Source organism: Apiospora hydei, assembly GCF_038363865.1.
Source record: "Apiospora hydei strain CBS 114990 chromosome Unknown utg000008l_segment0_segment0, whole genome shotgun sequence".
In the NCBI taxonomy this organism is placed as follows: Eukaryota; Fungi; Ascomycota; class Sordariomycetes; order Amphisphaeriales; family Apiosporaceae; genus Apiospora; species Apiospora hydei.
In genome coordinates, this window is record NW_027117367.1 from 460,459 (window position 1) to 477,191 (window position 16,733).

At 53.4% G+C, this 16,733-nt stretch overlaps 5 protein-coding genes across 5 annotated transcripts; 2 read left to right on the plus strand and 3 right to left on the minus strand.

Annotated features, from left to right (window-relative positions):
- Positions 1–1,762: 1,762 nt before the first annotated feature.
- Positions 1,763–3,108, minus strand: PG997_010679 (uncharacterized protein; the record flags this gene model as incomplete). The annotated part of the gene is made up of 8 exons (XM_066814994.1): positions 1,763–1,863; positions 1,917–1,987; positions 2,100–2,173; positions 2,227–2,258; positions 2,312–2,344; positions 2,407–2,840; positions 2,927–3,001; positions 3,059–3,108. 8 exons carry the CDS (start codon positions 3,106–3,108, stop codon positions 1,763–1,765), a joined length of 870 nt encoding a protein of 289 aa, XP_066664284.1.
- A 2,220-nt stretch (positions 3,109–5,328) lies between these two features.
- Positions 5,329–6,650, plus strand: PG997_010680 (peptidase S8/S53 domain-containing protein; the record flags this gene model as incomplete). Its single annotated transcript, XM_066814995.1, has 2 exons — positions 5,329–5,607; positions 5,670–6,650. 2 exons carry the CDS (start codon positions 5,329–5,331, stop codon positions 6,648–6,650), a joined length of 1,260 nt encoding a protein of 419 aa, XP_066664285.1.
- A 627-nt stretch (positions 6,651–7,277) lies between these two features.
- PG997_010681 (uncharacterized protein) lies at positions 7,278–7,994 on the plus strand (the record flags this gene model as incomplete). The annotated part of the gene is made up of 1 exon (XM_066814996.1): positions 7,278–7,994. The coding sequence occupies one exon, from the start codon at positions 7,278–7,280 to the stop codon at positions 7,992–7,994; it is 717 nt and encodes a 238-aa protein (XP_066664286.1).
- Positions 7,995–8,801: 807 nt separating this feature from the next.
- PG997_010682 (uncharacterized protein) lies at positions 8,802–9,020 on the minus strand (the record flags this gene model as incomplete). Its single annotated transcript, XM_066814997.1, has 1 exon — positions 8,802–9,020. One exon carries the CDS (start codon positions 9,018–9,020, stop codon positions 8,802–8,804), a length of 219 nt encoding a protein of 72 aa, XP_066664287.1.
- Positions 9,021–13,259: 4,239 nt separating this feature from the next.
- PG997_010683 (uncharacterized protein) lies at positions 13,260–14,785 on the minus strand (the record flags this gene model as incomplete). Its single annotated transcript, XM_066814998.1, has 2 exons — positions 13,260–14,198; positions 14,348–14,785. 2 exons carry the CDS (start codon positions 14,783–14,785, stop codon positions 13,260–13,262), a joined length of 1,377 nt encoding a protein of 458 aa, XP_066664288.1.
- Between the last annotated feature and the right edge of the window lie 1,948 nt (positions 14,786–16,733).

Sequence of the window (16,733 nt, forward strand, 5' to 3'; positions counted from 1 at the left end):
GTAATCCGTCAATCGGTATGGATCCTGGTCTGAGTATTTACCATCGTCGAGGAGCTGAGGTACATGTAATACTGAGATGCGGCAGTCGGCAGATGATGCATGTAAGATCTTTGACATCGGAGATCTCCATGATGTATCTGCACTCGAAAACTCCATGTGAGGGCTAGTGGATATTGGTCAGCCTTTCTCCCATATATATTCAGTCTGAAACCATTCAACCTCGAAGCTACCTGGTGTTCTCTACCAGATCCAAGTATGAGCTTCCCATGTGCGTGTGCTGGCATGATCGTCTGGCATGGACGTGGTCTGCCTCGTTTCCATAGTGTCAGCGTGATCTGTACAATGTCTTGCTTAAATTGAGATAGGAGACTATGAAGCAGCATCCAATTGACTAGGCAAATACGCATCGAGGGCTTTTGCACCCGTCAAAGATCAATGCATGTAGCAACAGGCGCTCGCGGTAGGCAAGCAAGCAAGATGGCCAGTGGCCAGCATCAACAGTTCTCTCTTGCTGATCGCCTGAGGTCCTCAATTGTAGCACACAGTCCATCTTCTTATACGAGATGCAACTCGTCCAATCCACCTAGGGAATTTGCCAATTCCAGGCAGCCGTCGGTCTTCTGCTGGGTGCCAATCGCTCGCAAGGGCCCAGGGAGTTGCCAGACTGGGGATTGAGTGATCCTGTATTCTTTTCCAACACAGTTTTGATCTTGCCAATAGACGAAAATTCCACAGCAAGGAAGCAGGCAAGATTGGGATATTGAAGTTCTGGGAGTGACCCTCGAGTTGTGGTACCATCCAGGGGCAAAACCTGCATTTAGCGTATATCTCGGTATGCAGGCTGCCTACAGAGTGACAGATGCCAGATGTATTGTTTCGCCTGTTCAGTACAGGCTCTCTTGGCGACTTAAGGACTTGGATACTTGTACACCACGCGCATAACAGATTGAGTCTGGGGACCCTAGCTGGTATTTCGACGCGAATTGTGGCAAACACATGCGCCCCCCGTGCTGGGCAATGAACGCCAAATTCACCCCGCAGTCAACGGTTCCGCCAATGCTGGGAGGCGTAAGGTTAAGTGTACCAACCAAGTCAATCACTCAATTGCTGCCCATGAGTGCAGCCGGGCCTCGACCTCGACACCATATTCTATTTCGCTGTCAGCTCAATTGCAACCCCTGCATCGGGAAATTGTGTGTCTTCTATCAGCCCCTGCTTGTCCCTGCTTAGACGACAAAGATCTAGAACATGGCTTCAGATAGAGCCGTTTGACTGACGCGCTCGGTGTCTTTCGAACCCTGATGAACCGAATGCTTCCACCCTTGAAATGCCGCCGATTTCAATTCTCAGGGGAAGGCATGCAACGTTAACGAGAGAGTTTATGAGAGCTTCAAATGTGCCACATGTGGGCATGGCATTTTCGTGATGAGGTAATCGTGGCACGCCGTTCTGAGCTACCAGCCACGCGGGGTACAGCTAGACCTGAGCGACATGCCACAGGTCGCTTCAGTCGGAAATCATTGTCGAACTCATAGCATCGTGCAAGAACTTGTTGATGGGAATGGAGTTTCAGTCCAATTGAATACGGAGGCATCGTGCACCACACTACCTAAGTACCATAAGGGACCATGGGAACTGTATCTGTATTCCCACCTAGTCTTCTAGCATCCTCATCGCGTTATACCCTTGTGCCTCCTTCGTTGCATGGTCTCGAAGAACATGTAATTTCGGAGATGTCGGACCTACGCATATCCGTGCGACCTTACTCTGCCTTCTTTGCTGCGTCTCTGAGACTGGGTGCCGTGGTGTTATCCATCTGGCTCTCATGAGCTTCGATGTCAGCAGCCCAGAGTGCCGCACCGACTATCGGAATGAGTTAGCTTGCCATCATTTGCGAGGACAATGGAGGGGCTTACCTGTGTTGGTGAAAGCGAAGAACATGGATGCGAAAGGAATCATCTCCAAGAGCGTGGCAATCACACCGAATCTACAAGGACCCCGTCAGTATAAGTCTCAACTGGAACCAATTGCAGTAACGACGTCGGACGGTCTGGACCATCTACTTGGACGAGCTGAGATTGGGGGTGAGAGTTGCTTACGCTGAGTATGCCCCGGTATGAGTCTCGAGCCACTCCGATTGGCGAGACTTTGACCACTTCTTGAGTTGGAAGTACTTGACACACAAAGTTAGATTAAGTGTTGACACAAGTGCGTGACTGTACTCACTCGACCATGAACTGACTGCCCGCGGGTGCGACCTGGATCTGGTATTAGAATTGCACGTTTCTGGTTCGTGGCTAGATTCTCGTACCTTGTAAAACAATGAAGATGGCCGTACCGGCGACTGTACAAAGGGAGCCAGGTCAGTATGGATCATGAAATAGTCCTGGGGTGCAACATGCTTACCAGGGATGAAGTTGAGCGGCAAGTACATGACGTAGCGAATGAGGGCCTTGGGACTGAATTTCTCGAACGGGCTCTTCAAGATCTTGCCAAGTCTATCAATGGGATCGCGACCCGACTTGAGCTGTCGACCCTCGCTCACGACACCGGTCTCATTGCGAGAGACGAGCGTGCCATCGAACGTGTCAAGCAAAGCATCCTGAAGAAGGAAGTTTCGCGAGACGAGGTTGACGATGACAGAGCTCTCATTGAGAATCAAGACAGTGGTGGTCAAGACGGCCAAAGGGCCGTTCACAAACACGAGGATGGCGAGCTGAGGTAGGTATGTGAAGAAGAACATGCCACTGATGACCGCAGCTGAGAGCGACAGCGTGGGTATGATTCTGGAATAGAACGGCTTCCATAGGTCGCGATGAGTCAGGAAGTAGTAGATGCCCCTAGATCACCCATCAGCATTTCTTCATGTGGCATTGTGCCAGCCGCCTGCCAAGCAACCAGATAGATCAGATGCGCAGCGACTCACTTGAAAGGGTATAGATAGGCCTGGCTCTTTGCGGCATCTGCCACAAGAGCTTTTGCCTTATCGAGATCCTCTTTTCTAAAAACCAATATGTGAGCAGCTATAACGAGCCTCGGTGTTTCACGGAAGCCTTACGCGACCTCTTGGGCCTTGTGCTGGACGTTGCCAACAAATCCACTCGACATGGTGATTCAATCGTCTCGTGCGAGACCCGGTTTCTGAGTGGGGGGATTCGGTATGGGCAGGATTCGAGAAGCAATACCAACACCAGGGCTGACGATGTGGTAGTAGTAATAGAACGGTCCGATATTATAGATGTTGTGCTTTTAGGGAAATCAAAACGAAACACAAGGTCCTAGGAATTTGGGCATAAATGGTTCCTTCACGGGCGATTGATTTCGTTCGTGTTGATTCACATGTCGTCATGTCGTCATTCCCGCCCACCTGCCTCAACTTTTAGCTACAAATTACCGGATTCGTCAACCTGACGTCGAGGGGCAGCAGCAGCCACCCTGTGCTGTGGCTTGTGCAGTCATTTTGCGGAGGGCCCTCTCCGGTCGGGGCAGTGTACGGGCGCATTGTTTTTTGCCATCCGCTTTGCCATCCGCTGTGCCATCCATCACTTCACCACCAGCTGCCGCCACGCTGGATACCAAGTTCGACTTGACTCTTCAGGACCCAATTCTGACATAATTGCACTGGATGCTTTCAATCATGCAACGAAGCAAGCGAGGTAGCTGGTAGCATGAGCAAACAAACAGGCTTGGGCAAATCCTTCTGATGATCAGGTCATGCCTAGAGAACGCCTGGTCCGTTTCACGTCCTGCAGGGCGATTCCTCTTACCAGCTGGTTCGAATGCGAATGTTTCAATTGATGGACAATTCTGAGCACATGCAGACATGACCCCGACGTCTTGTATGCGCGGTATGCGCGGTCCCAGTAAGCGACCTCCAGGCTAAATGCAGGACCACAACGTTTTCTGCATTGCAGGCTCGAAGAAGAAGAAATCCGGACCCTTTGCTTTTGACAACGGCGAATGCGACGCAAGACGGCGGCGATGCAAGACAGCATGACAGGCAGGTTCCAGGCCGGAAGGTGGTTGCTTATCAGGCTCCTTTATCACCTTGACACTAATTATCTCCGACCGGGAGCTTCTCCAGTCCGCCACAGTATGCGACCGACGTTGGGATCATCGTACGATATCTCGTGGTCCGCCAATGACGGGTGGGAGGTGGCAGTTGATAACTGACGTGACGGGCATTAGGAGGGCTATTAAGACCAATGACAAGCGAATATCGTCGATGCAACGGTCTTCCATGTTTCGTTTTAACAGGCAAAGCAAGGCAAGGCAATTAGTCCTGGCGGCCCCGCAGCCTCATCCGAACGTCCCTTTCGTCCAACCCAAAAGATCCCTGACAGGTACGCGCCTTGGCGGAGGGAGGCAACAAGTCAAACCCGCATCAGGATGGCGAGACACCAGAAGGAACCATATTCGTGAATAAAGACCTTCCTAAACAAGATGCAATCAACGGGCACGCTTCAATGAGCTTCGAGCATTCGTCTCCAGAGAGGCGATCGCCCCGCGGCACATCGTCGGAGCCCTAGTCTTTGAAGCTTGGCGGGCTTGGCCTTGAGCCGCAACCGGGCAACAATTGGCGGCATGAACATTGCCTGGAGCCCCTAATTAATTTCCCGTGGGCTGATAAGATCCGACTCCGACTGGGAGCCCAGAAGGAACCGAGTCTCCACAGATGATCGACGCTGTATCTTCGGCCCTTGTCAACACTGCCGTTGAATGTCTCTCGAAACGGGCCAACCAGCGGCTAGGCCTCCAGTGCCGAGCCAGAGCGATCCCTCCCGAGAGGAGCCAACATCTCCGCGAGCCGACGAATCAGAGCCTTGCCACCTATTCAGGCTACAGTTGAAACCATGGATCAGAAACTCGGCCGTCGTTAATGCTTGGCCGTTTGCTACGCATGATTGGCCGATGTCACGCTGCCTAAGGTACTCCCTTAAAATCACCAAGTTTGGGGACATATTGTATCTGCATAATGATATTGCCAGTTTGCCCGCATTGCACCAATCGAGAGGCCTAATGACGCGGCGCATATGGGTGGTTTTACTATCATGACCAGGTCTGCTGAACCGAGATGCGGAGACATGTCTCGCCAGCATCGCATGCTCCTAGGAATGGTGTTGGAACTGGGGGACTAGCTGTGAGCTTCAACGACTATATGTAGTCGAGTTGGTTCCCCCCGTGTTGACTTCTCGATAACCACAACCGGCATCACTCGTTGGCATTCATACACCTTCGCCCATTCCAGTCCATTCTCTCTTCTATTATCTGCATTCGTTACGTCCAGGAGACCGTATTCCTCATTCATTCACTTCCTCAACCTTCATCATGCGTACCGCCACTTTGATCGCCCTGCTGCCCCTGGCTCTGGCCGCACCTTCTACGAAAAGAGCTCAGCCCGCCCCTGTTATCAAGCCGAGAGGCGCCACTCTGGTTGATGGCAAATACATTGTCAAGATGAAGAGCGGTGTCAAGTCGGACTCCATGTCGACGACTATGAGCAGCTTTGCTGCCAACGCCGAGCATGTGTACAACACCGGCAAGTTCAACGGCTTCGCTTCGGCCCTTACCCCAGAGGAGCTGAAGACTCTTCAAGACGACGAGAACGTAAGCGCTTCCCCTACATCGTCCCACTCCTGACCTAGAGACATGGCTAACACACTGTCTAGGTCGAATACATCGAACAAGATGCCATCATGACCATCAAGGCCACCCAGAGGAACGCCGACTGGGGCCTTGCCCGCATGTCGAGCAAGAAGGCCGGTAGCACCACCTATACCTACGACGACAGCGCCGGCGAGGGAACCTGCGCCTACATCGTAGACACCGGTATTGATATCAAGCACCCCGAGTTCGAGGGTCGGGCTGAGTGGCTGGCCAACTACGCCGACAAAAAGGACGAGGATGGTCAGGGTCACGGCACCCACGTCGCCGGTACCATCGGCTCCAAGACGTACGGTGTGGCCAAGAAGACGAAGCTGTTCGCCGTCAAGGTTCTCGACTCCGATGGCTCCGGTACCAACTCTCAAGTCATCGCTGGTATGGACTTCGTCGTCAGCGACGCCAAGGGACAGCAGTGCCCCAAGGGCGTTGTCGTCAACATGTCCCTGGGTGGCACCAAGTCGCAGGCTGTGAACGCCGCCGCCGCCGACATCATCGACGCCGGCATCTTCCTGGCCGTCGCTGCCGGAAACGAGGCCGCCGACGCCGGCACCTCGTCCCCGGCCTCGGAGGAGTCCGCCTGCACCGTCGGCGCCACCACCATTGACGACGAGCTCGCCGAGTACTCCAACTTTGGCAAGCTTGTCGACATCCTGGCGCCCGGCACCGACATCAAGAGCACCTGGCTCAACGGCAAGACCAACACCATCTCCGGCACCTCGATGGCCTCTCCCCACATCGCCGGCCTCGCCGCCTACCTGCTCGGCCTCGGCACCGCCCCCACCGACCCTGTCGAGCTGTGCGCCTACATGGGCAAGACCGCCCTGTCCGGCGTCGTCTCCCAGGTGCCCAGAAGCACTGCCAACCTGCTCGCCAACAACGGCGCCGACGGCGGCAACGGTACTTCTCGCTCCCCCTTCACGCGCCGCTTCAACAGCAACCGCATGGCCCGCGCCGCCCTGCCCGTTAAGATCGAGTCGGTTGTCTAAACGATTATCCCTCCCCCTTTCTTCTTTCTGGACCCCGTGGGTTGATTTTATTACCCAAGAGGTTACCTACCTACTTAGATTTGTAGTAGACCGTGTGTGGATGGATGGGAAACTGGTTTGGGCCTGATACCCGCTTTTTGCCCTCATGTGTTGCTCTACGATATTGCAGCCGGTTTAGCACTTTTTTATCTTCTTGTATAGATGTTTTCGATAACAAACTTATATCCTCTAAACTTGGCTGTTCTTTTGGTTTTCGCATTGTGATTGAACAGGTTGATTTATCAACAGTATCTTAGTGAGACTTGAGTTGTACTCCTGGGCTTAGATGAGGCTGCGACTTAGGTTGCGATAACCGAAAACGACTCTCAATTAGATAGAGGTATGTTCGAGTCAACATCACCACGGTGTAGTGATTCAATGGTGTTTCCATGGCTGATCCATTGAGGTCTCGAAGCTCCTGGTTCCTCAGGGCATGGTTTGATCACTGAGGATACAACGGCTTTCAGGTACCACCATTTATTACTTCCTCTTTGGGCTACATGTAAACTGCCCCAACATAACCAACTCTGGTCTTCTTGCATCTCATTTTGACCAGGCGCGCATCATCAACCAACTTGACCATCAACCATGTCTCAACTAACCCAGTTCCACCTCTTCCCCAACCTTCCTCTCGAGCTGCAAACCCTGATTTGGCAGAAGTACGACGACGAAGTCGACCCGATCATCTGGCACGAGTTCCACTACTCCAGCCCGGACGGTCTCGAGGGCGTTCAGAGCTACCGCGTGCGCCGGCCTGGCGACGGGAGCTGTACCGATGATGAGCAACACAAGAAGAATGTTTCGACCGCGCTGTCGCCCTCGGCTGGAGTCAATCTGTCGTTGCACCCGTTCGTGCGCGGCGACGAGCGAGGGCATGGACCTGCGTCCTTTCGCGCGCGGTTGGACCTCGACGTCTTCTACTTCACTATATCCGCTCGGTATGAAAACCTGCTTGGCTTCCTGTCCCCCTGTGCTGCAGGCGAGAAACCCAAGCCTCTTGACGACGACCATTGGTTCTTCAAGATCCGCAAGCTAGCGATCTACGTGTCCGGTGATTTCTCCCAAGACTGGAGAGGGTGCGATTTTGACCGTGATGCGCTCGGGCGGCACAGGGGACTCTCAGTCATTTACATCGTTCTAGACACCAAAGTATATTCAGAAAAGCTATCTCTTTGGGAACAGGGGATACGTGACGGATTCGCCCACAGAGTATGGCGTTCCTACGCGCCTGGTATCCATGGCTTCATCAAGGCAATCTACAAGGACCAAGCCGTAAAACCTGATATTCATCTGGTGGCAGAATAAACCCCGAGGTTCTTCTAGCAATGATGGCCTATGGCAATTGAGCGATGACAACTGCACTGAGTTGCCATATCTTGAAGGCGGTACTTTGGGGCTCATTGGCGAGACGTATGTGCTGATACGCGAAGAGAGTGACGATGATCTCTGCTAAGAATGGACCACACGCAATGACGGGACCAACAGTCCCACCACCCGCTTACATGGATACTCTAAAATATGCTGGAAGCTTCACAGTATGTAGCAAGAGAGAAGTATATGTGATAATACAGTTCTGAATCATTAATACTCTAAAGGGGTATCCCATCTCCAGCGTATATGCCATTCCATCCGGCTTTGGTGTGTGTTTGACGTTATCCTCATTCCATCATTCCAACGTAACGAAAAATATAATGAAAGTACAGTGAGAATGTAGTGGGGAAACAATAAGAATAGACATACAGAGAAGGAATGAATAGTTGTACAGAGAGTACAAAGAAGTAGAATGTGAAGAAGAAAATGACAAGAAGAAAGAACAAGCAAAAACACCATAGTACACGCTTTTCCCTTTCCTTTCGGCCCTTGGGCCAAGAGCACCTGGTGCATCAGATGCGCAGATTCCGCCGAACTCCTTTCTTTCCTGCCGGGGACGGTTCATCGCCCCGAAAACATTCCGCGCCCCAATCCTTAGGGTGCGAGACGCCATCGCGAAATATCTCTCAGTGAAGCAGCTTCAAGCTCCAAGATGAACCAGCGACAACTTCATATCCTATCGGAAGCTTGTAGCGACGAAGTTGGATCGAAGACGAAGAGACAGTGACGGCAAATCATCAATCACTTCTTGCCGCCGCCAGACTTGTGGTGGTGCTTCTTCTTCTTGTCACCCGACGACGACGAGTCCTTTCCGTAATAGGTGTTCACCGAGCTCCAGGGATCGTCTCGGGGATCTTGGTGGATCCAGTCGTTCACTCTCGACGTGTGGTCCTTGGACGAGGACGAGGACGACTTCTTCTCTGACGAGGAGGACATCTTGGTGGTGGAGGAGTAGCCCATCTTGACTGACTGGCTGGTTGAGGGAGCTTTCGCTGGTGACAGTGGTAAGGGAGCAAAGGTGGAGTAGAAGTACGATGTCTGAGTATACGAAGTGCCGAGACGGGAAGAGTTCTTGATAATGTGAAGTGGGTAGTGTCTGGTGATGACTGCGGTGGATCGTGATGTTAAGTTTGCCTGGTAGGTGATGCGTAGTAGATAGGCTCGCGATGCTAGGGAAGCGCGTCACGATGAAAGAGGTTCTGATAGGAGGATGTAGCTGTGAGCAGAGTGGTATGTATAAGATCTCTGTGTTATCAATCTAGGGGAGTCGGACGGATCACCATCCAAGTATCCTAGGGTATAGAGGCGTTATATACCCTTGTCACCCATATGGACGCATGTAAGCAGGCCACATATCTTTCCACCCCAACGAACGACGGCATCGAGCAACGAAGCTGACAGCATCAACCCCAAACATATCTTCAGCAAGTGCTTGTGTGCGTGTGTCTGTTACGCATAACAACATCATACACATCCTCTCTGTCCTCCCCCAAAGCTTGGTAATTTGCTACCAGCATCGCCCATCACCCATCCCCCATCACCAAGTGCCCCCTTGTCGTCCCGTCCCGTTTCTCCTTCCATGTTCGGTAAACACTCAACCATCACAATTACTAACAATAGCCCAAAAGGAGAGACCAAGAAACGGACCGAAAGTGGCATGCGGCAGGAATCATTCTCATTCGTCCAGCTTGTCCTCAGCCCAGCCAGGCAAGTCAACGTGCATTTGCATGGGGGAGGCAGGGAGGCAGGGGGGGGTGAACAGACTGCATGCGATCCGTACCGGCAAAGTGACATTCCAGGGTGGGATTCCAGGAGCCTCATCGTCGACGGCATGAAAAACCACGTTTTGGGGGCCGCTGCTGCTTGGCTCGACTGACCCCCACTACCAATATCACCCATCAGCCTAACCCCCTAGCTGATGCCCACGCGTCACCCTTTGTGTGTGATGGCGGCCGTGGTGGTGGCTTGTCAAAGGGTCTGTGTGGGGGTGGGGGAGAAGATGATGATGACCCGGGAATATGCACCCGCCAAGCCGCAGCGCCCGTACAGAATAAGAGAAAACGCTGATGGAGGTGAGATGAGACGGAAAGCCGTTAAATGGCTGCCGCTGCAAGTAAGACTAGAGAAGCGTACACACAGATCACTGGGCGGCTACGCGCGCCAACTAGCCAGTCATCTAGCCCATATAGCTTAAGAGAGAGGAATTATAGCAGGCAAGGAACGATCCGTCCTGCCCGTTTGCTGACCTTCCTTCCCGCTGACTATCGGGGAAGAATGATGGAGGGTGGGCGCAGAAGAAGAGACGTGCGAGGAAGCGCGCAAACTCCTGCTCGATCTGCATGGTGCTTTAGGCGAAAACCTAGCGAGCGAGCGAGAGAGAGGGGGGGTGACGGAGAGGGACGGGACGGGAGAGGATGACGGACGAACGAATCCCAGAAGCGAGAATCGGGCGATGGCGCGAAATCTAAATCTGGAAGGATTCAAGGTCGCACACAGCCCTATGGGGGAGAAGGGGTGTACACCCGGAGAGAAGGGATTACTCTGACTGTGCGTGCGTAGCCGCGAGTGGGTGTGTAACATGGAAAAGCTGGAGAGGCGAGGAGGCATTTGCAGCCGCTGCTGACGAGAGAGTGTGAGAGAGAGAGAGAGAGAAAGAGAGAAAGCAAGAGCAGAACGATCGCGAGCGCGGAACCTAATTTCGGCAGGACCCATCACACACATCACACAGCCCGTGGGGAGGAGACACAGAAAGAGAGCGAGTCTGGGACTGTGATGTCTGTATGATGTATGTGTATAATCGCGACAGCATAGCCCGAGCTGAGCTGAACGGAAGAGAGAGAGAGAGAGAGAGAGTGTGTGTGTGTGTGTGAGTGCCAAGAGAAGGTGATAGATACTCAGTCTATTTCAGATACCTGCACAGCCTGACTCGACTCGACTCGACTCCAGGGCTACTTACGACCCATCACTCACTGACGGACATGGGTGCCGAATGAATATCGGCCTGGCAGGACAACAACGTATCTTCGCGGCGGCGGACCCCAAATGCCCTTGGGTACGGGCATGTCTCGCTTGCGCGGCTTTGTCTCTGGTGCGCATACGTATCCGTGGAGTCCACGCGAGACCGGGAAGTGAGGTGGGTGTAGGTAGGTCTGTTCGCGATAGATACTTTCCTGTCAGTGCTGCATGATGTATGTCTCTTCCTCATCGGGATCTACTCTACGTCCGGGCGGAAAAGAAACGAACAGAAGAGCGACGAGAAGAGACCTCGGCACCGAAGAAGCAGACTAGAGTTGGGAAACTACTATAAAGTAGTGCTGCTGGTTGGGAAGTTTCAGGTATAGCTGGCTGCAAGTTGCAGTACGTCGGTAGACAGACGGCCAGCCCAGATGAGGATCAGGCTCCGGATGGCGAGCAAGTAAGAGAGAGAAAGAGGGAGAGTGCGAAGGGAGCCAAGAACAGCTGAAAGAAGTCCTCCCCCACCAACTCCAACACGAGGCAAATGTCAGCACCAAGTACCATCCATCCATATGCAGCCTTAGCCGCTGGAACAGCAAGCAACAAGCAGTAGCAGCAGCAGCAGCGCCACAGCCGCTGCCGACAGGTAACCTAACCTAACTTAGTGGTTGGATGTGTCGGATTTAGAGGGTATGCTGGGAGTTGGATGCAGAAACAGAAGCAAGAAAGTTTAGACGTTCGGGTAGGGTAAGACATGGGATTCACTCGAGTGCAAGCTGGAGAGACAGGCAACGGGGGCCGTCCAGTCCAGCACTCACAAGAGAGAGAGGGCCATTTGGGGGCCGGACACCCGAGAGGCCGGGACCGATAATGTTACATATGGAGGTGACACCCTCCCATCGGCCGCCCATCCATTGCCGTGTCCATGCCCATGCCCAAGCAGAACCGGCTGTTTCTTCATCCTGTGCTTACAAACGCCCATCCATCTTCTCCCCCACTGTGAGAGAAAGTCATCCATTTCCTTGTTGGGACACACATACTTTATCCACCAACACCCCCCCTCGAATCTATCGAGAGAACGAGGATGCCGAGAATGCTCGCTCCCTCGCTCATCCTCAAAAGTCCGCTTCTTCCGTTCGAATGACGGGATGTTTTGGCTAGACCCCACATGCCAATGAGACAGATCGGCAACACATTCGATGATCAACGTCAAAAGAGGCAAGCTACAGGGCAATCATATGTAGATGAGAGATCTTCGTCTGGGAGTCACAAGCACCATGTGCCGGCCGGGATACATCGAATGATAGTTCAGGGGTAAGAAGTAAGAAACGGCGAAAAGAAACATTCATTGATCAGGTCTATATGATTTGGTATAGCTGTTGCGAGTTCATGGAAAGAAGAAGAAAACAAGGCCTTGATTCAACCCCTATCATCGTCTCTTGTCTGTCTGCCTGGCCTGCTTGCTTGCCCGCTCGCTGTGTGATGATACCATAGCTATTATATAGATTGTGCTTGGTATCAATCAAATCATCAATGGTATCATTACATTACATAGCTTTTCGCTCACAAAAAACGAAAGGGCGAAATATACCAAGTAACCAGTCCCAGTTTCCCAAGTTGCTGGCCCCCAATCTCCCCCAGTCCATTCACTCCATCCTCCATCGCCACCCACTTCCCATATAAAGTAATCAGACACTATATTTATACACGTGGGTGCGATTGCGGCAGCAGCATAATCTGTTGCGTTGCACCCCACTTCGAATGACCATCTCATATCGATACAGCCCTTGCTTTCTCTCTGGCTCTCTGCGAGCGGCGGCGGCTCCCTAACCATCATCCGGTAAAAAAAAGTATAAGGAAACGCGCGTTGTTGTTTTTATCCTTTTCCTTGCCCCCTTCATATTACTACCTGTGCTGCCCGAAATGGTTGAGGTCTTCCCAGTTCACCGGGAAGACTGGTTGTGGTTGGCCTCCCATGTTGGGGTCTGTCATCGGTTGATCTTCAATGAGTGTACTCGACAAGCTCGACATGCTGTGCCAGTCTTCGGCCATGCCGTGCGGCTTCATCATCTGCGCGCTGCCGTCGGGGAAAACATGTTCATGTTGAAATCCATATCCATAGGAGAGGGCACGAGTGGTGCTGGTGGGAGCTCCTTGTTCAAAGACAAGGGGCGTGACGTAACTATTTGCATCGGTTCCGGCTGCATATGCTGCGAAGGAACCGGCGGCGGTGAAATAAACATATTAAATGAGTTGTTGGGATCTTGCTCCATAGGCGGCGTGAGCGTCATTCTCGGGGTGCGATCGTGGAACTCGGCCGTGGCCGCCGACGAAGAAGAGATCCTCCGGCTGGGCCTCCTGCTGATGGGCTTCAGGCACGTGGATGCGACCCTCCTCAGACCTCGACTTTGACTCGTGATCAGTACCTGCGTGTGGTTGTTGCCGCCGTCTGTTGGCGAGGGTGGGAACGTTTCCTGCTGTGGCGGCGGGGGCAGGGACTGCATGACGCTCGGGGTCGATTGAGGCCGCGGCATCAAGACGATATGGCAGTAGCCCCAGGCACATCGTGCAATCTTCTCCGCCGTCTCCTTGGAGCCGTCGAAGAACTCCAAAAAAGTCCTGCAGGTGACCGGGGTGCTCGTTCTCCACGTAGCCCTGGGCTCTGCCGGTATTGTCGAGGTCCCAGCTGAAGGAGGGCTGGTGGCCGTTGAACTTGCCCTCCTTGCGGATGAGGAGCTCACGCCACGCCTCCAGGACGAGGGGCTGGTGCAGTAGGCCGTAGATGACGTTGGAGTGCATCCAGTCGTTCTTGGTGTTGCCGGCCTCGAAGTGCTGGGCGACGTGTTCGTAGTGCTTCTCGAGCTTACCGTGCATGGCGGCGCAGAAGCCGCATCCCCAGGCCCTCCGCTTCATCATGTACTTGACGACGGCATCAGAGTGAGGACAAGTCTTGCAGCCATGGGCGGACTTGTGGTGCTGGTTGAAGGTGTTAGGACCCCAGAAGCTCTGGTTGCAGTTGGGGCACGGGTATTTCCGCCATCGCTCGTGGAACTCCTCTTCGTGCCGCTTCCAGTCAAACTTGCGCTTAAACGTCTTGTCGCACGAGGTGCACCAGTAGCGGGCTTCGGTGATGATCGAGGGCGTGGCCCCCGTCCAAACGGGCCGCCGATGGAGGAGACGGAGCTTTTGCCGGTTGCATTAGACAATATGCTGTCGTGGCCCGAGCTTGTCGAGGCCGTGGAGGAGATGGAGGATCGTATTTGGTGCGAAGGAACGAAATTGTAGTTTGGAATAGCGAACGTGGGAGCTGCTTGAGCTACATACTTAGCAACATCTTCAGAACGACCCGCTGGGGTCTGGGGCTGTGGCCCCGTACCTTCGACAGCCGGGTGTGGTGGTTGTGATTGCTGCTGCTGCTGCTGCTGCTGTTGTAGCTGTTGCTGTTGCGGCTGTGGCGTCGGCGGTTGTAAGAGCTGTTGCTGTTGAGGCGACTGATTTGACGGCGGGGGTGACAGCTGCTGGTGTTGCTGCTGCTGTTGTTGCTGTACCTGTAATTGCTGTTGCACTTGTTGCTGCTGCTGCTGTTGCTGTAATTGCTGCTGTTGTTGTTGCTGCTGCTGCTGCTGTATTTGTTGCTGTTGCGGCGGACAGTCCTCCTCGAGCAGGGCAAGCAGAGCTTCACGCGACAGGCCGGCCTGCTTCAGCGCCTCGAGATGTTTCCTTGCCTGCTCCAATATCCTCGAGGGATCCGAGGTGTCCATTTGATCCATCGTGGCCCGACTCCGACCGGCGATTCTCGCTCTATTATTCCCAAGGGGTGCACTATCAGATCAGATCAGATCAGGCCTCGGGCTGGCTACGACTACTGCTACCGTGTGTCGCAGCAGTGACGACGCGAATACAAAGAGAAAACGAGTGTGTGAGCGAGGGGAATACGACGATAGGCAGTGAACGGTGAGCCGACCAAATCGAGGGCTAGTCGGGAAGGGGATTATTGAGGACCAAAACCAAAGATGGAGATGGATTGACGGTTGGCAGCGGTGCAGGTTGGGTTTAGGGGGAGCAACCAAGACACCAGCGGACGGCAACGGGAAGAAGGTCGACACGAGAAGGTCGTTGGACGGGTAGAATTTCCAAGTCAGTTAGTCAGGGGAAAGAATCACAATGAGCAAACGAATGGCTGGACGGGGAAGCAACCCATTTCCAGGGATATTTTCTCTCGCGCGCGTAAAATGGTCCTCGGGCAGGTGATTATATTGTTTTCCCTTCCCCCCCATGCCACGGCCGCCCAAGGTGCGTGGTGCGTGGGTGTGAGGGTACTACTACTGCGAGGGTGCAAGGGCACTACTACTGCGAGGGTGCAAGGGCGAGAGGGTGCGAGAGGGTGCGAGGGTGCCTCGCGCATCGCACCATGACAGACGTGCGTGACCCGCCCGCTGTGACCTCAGTCTTGAATCGGCCGCGCCCCGAGCTACTTTGACTGGCTGCAGCAAATTTCCCCTGGAAGAAACGGCTGCGCCCATTTTTGGATCCTCCTCCCCATCTAAACATGGGAACAACAACTGGGGGGAGCTGCCGCTAACCCCCTGATGCACATCTCTTTCTCTCTTTCTGTCCGGCTCTCTCTCTGCCTCTCTCTCTCTGGTGTGCTGCCTCGCTCTCGCGCTCGCTCACGCACGCTGGCAGTCTGGTCACGCTTCGTTCTGTTTCCGTCATTTGTTTTCTCACCTCTCCTTACTTTACTGGCCTTATCTGATGTACATGCTCCGTACTTCCTCCCATCGCTGCGTCTGATTTTCATCCCTCTCTCGCTGGTGGCGTGACTTTATTTTTAATTCTCACGTTCTCTACGGCTGCCACATCTTCTTGACACCGAAAGCCATCTGGTTAATCTCTTTTTATTTCTCTTCCCAACTTCTGTGCATATCTGCCGACAGCAGCAGATAGACTTTTTCCGGTTGAAGAAACATCGCATGGCATCATTCATGGCTTGGTGCTTGGTGCTTGGTGCTGGGTGCTTGGGGGCCACAGGTACATGGGCACTAAGGTACGGGCCATCACAGACACTAACTTCCAGTCTATCTGCTTGTAGCAGTGCTCCCAAGTCCACTAAACCCAGTAAATCCAGCACATTTGGCTGCTCATCAATTTGCTACAGGGATCTGGGCTGATGGGCTGAATTGCACGACCCACCTGAAACACTTGGACCCCCCCCCGGGCTTGCTTGCACCTTTCTGATCATAGGCCTTTTGCCTCCTGCTACTCTACATACCGGCTGCGCAGACGAGACCGTCACGAAATTTCGAAACGACAAGCTGGGCAGCAGGAAGAGCCGGCGTGACAAACCTTGATGGAAATCGGGGGCGGATAGGCCAATGATGGCACCAAGTAACACGTGTGGTGTGAGTGGGCTCAAGTGTGGATGGTCGGTGGTAAATGTGGTAATGTACTTTGTTGGCGGCCCTACTTTTTTTTTCTTTCTTATTTCCCATCTTTTTTCCCTCCTATAGACAGGCATTCTACAGCTATTCCTATTCCTATTCCCTGGCAGCCTGGGCAAGCTACTGTGACTGGTCGGGCAGCCCCCCTTACCCGGCACCACACTCGCCCACGCACCCCCTTGTCGACAATCTGTTTCCCACCTCTGCGTTTCCTTGGTTCGTCGATAGATATGATCGGTCGGTTGTGGGGGAAACTTGTTTGCTCAAAAGTCGTCGG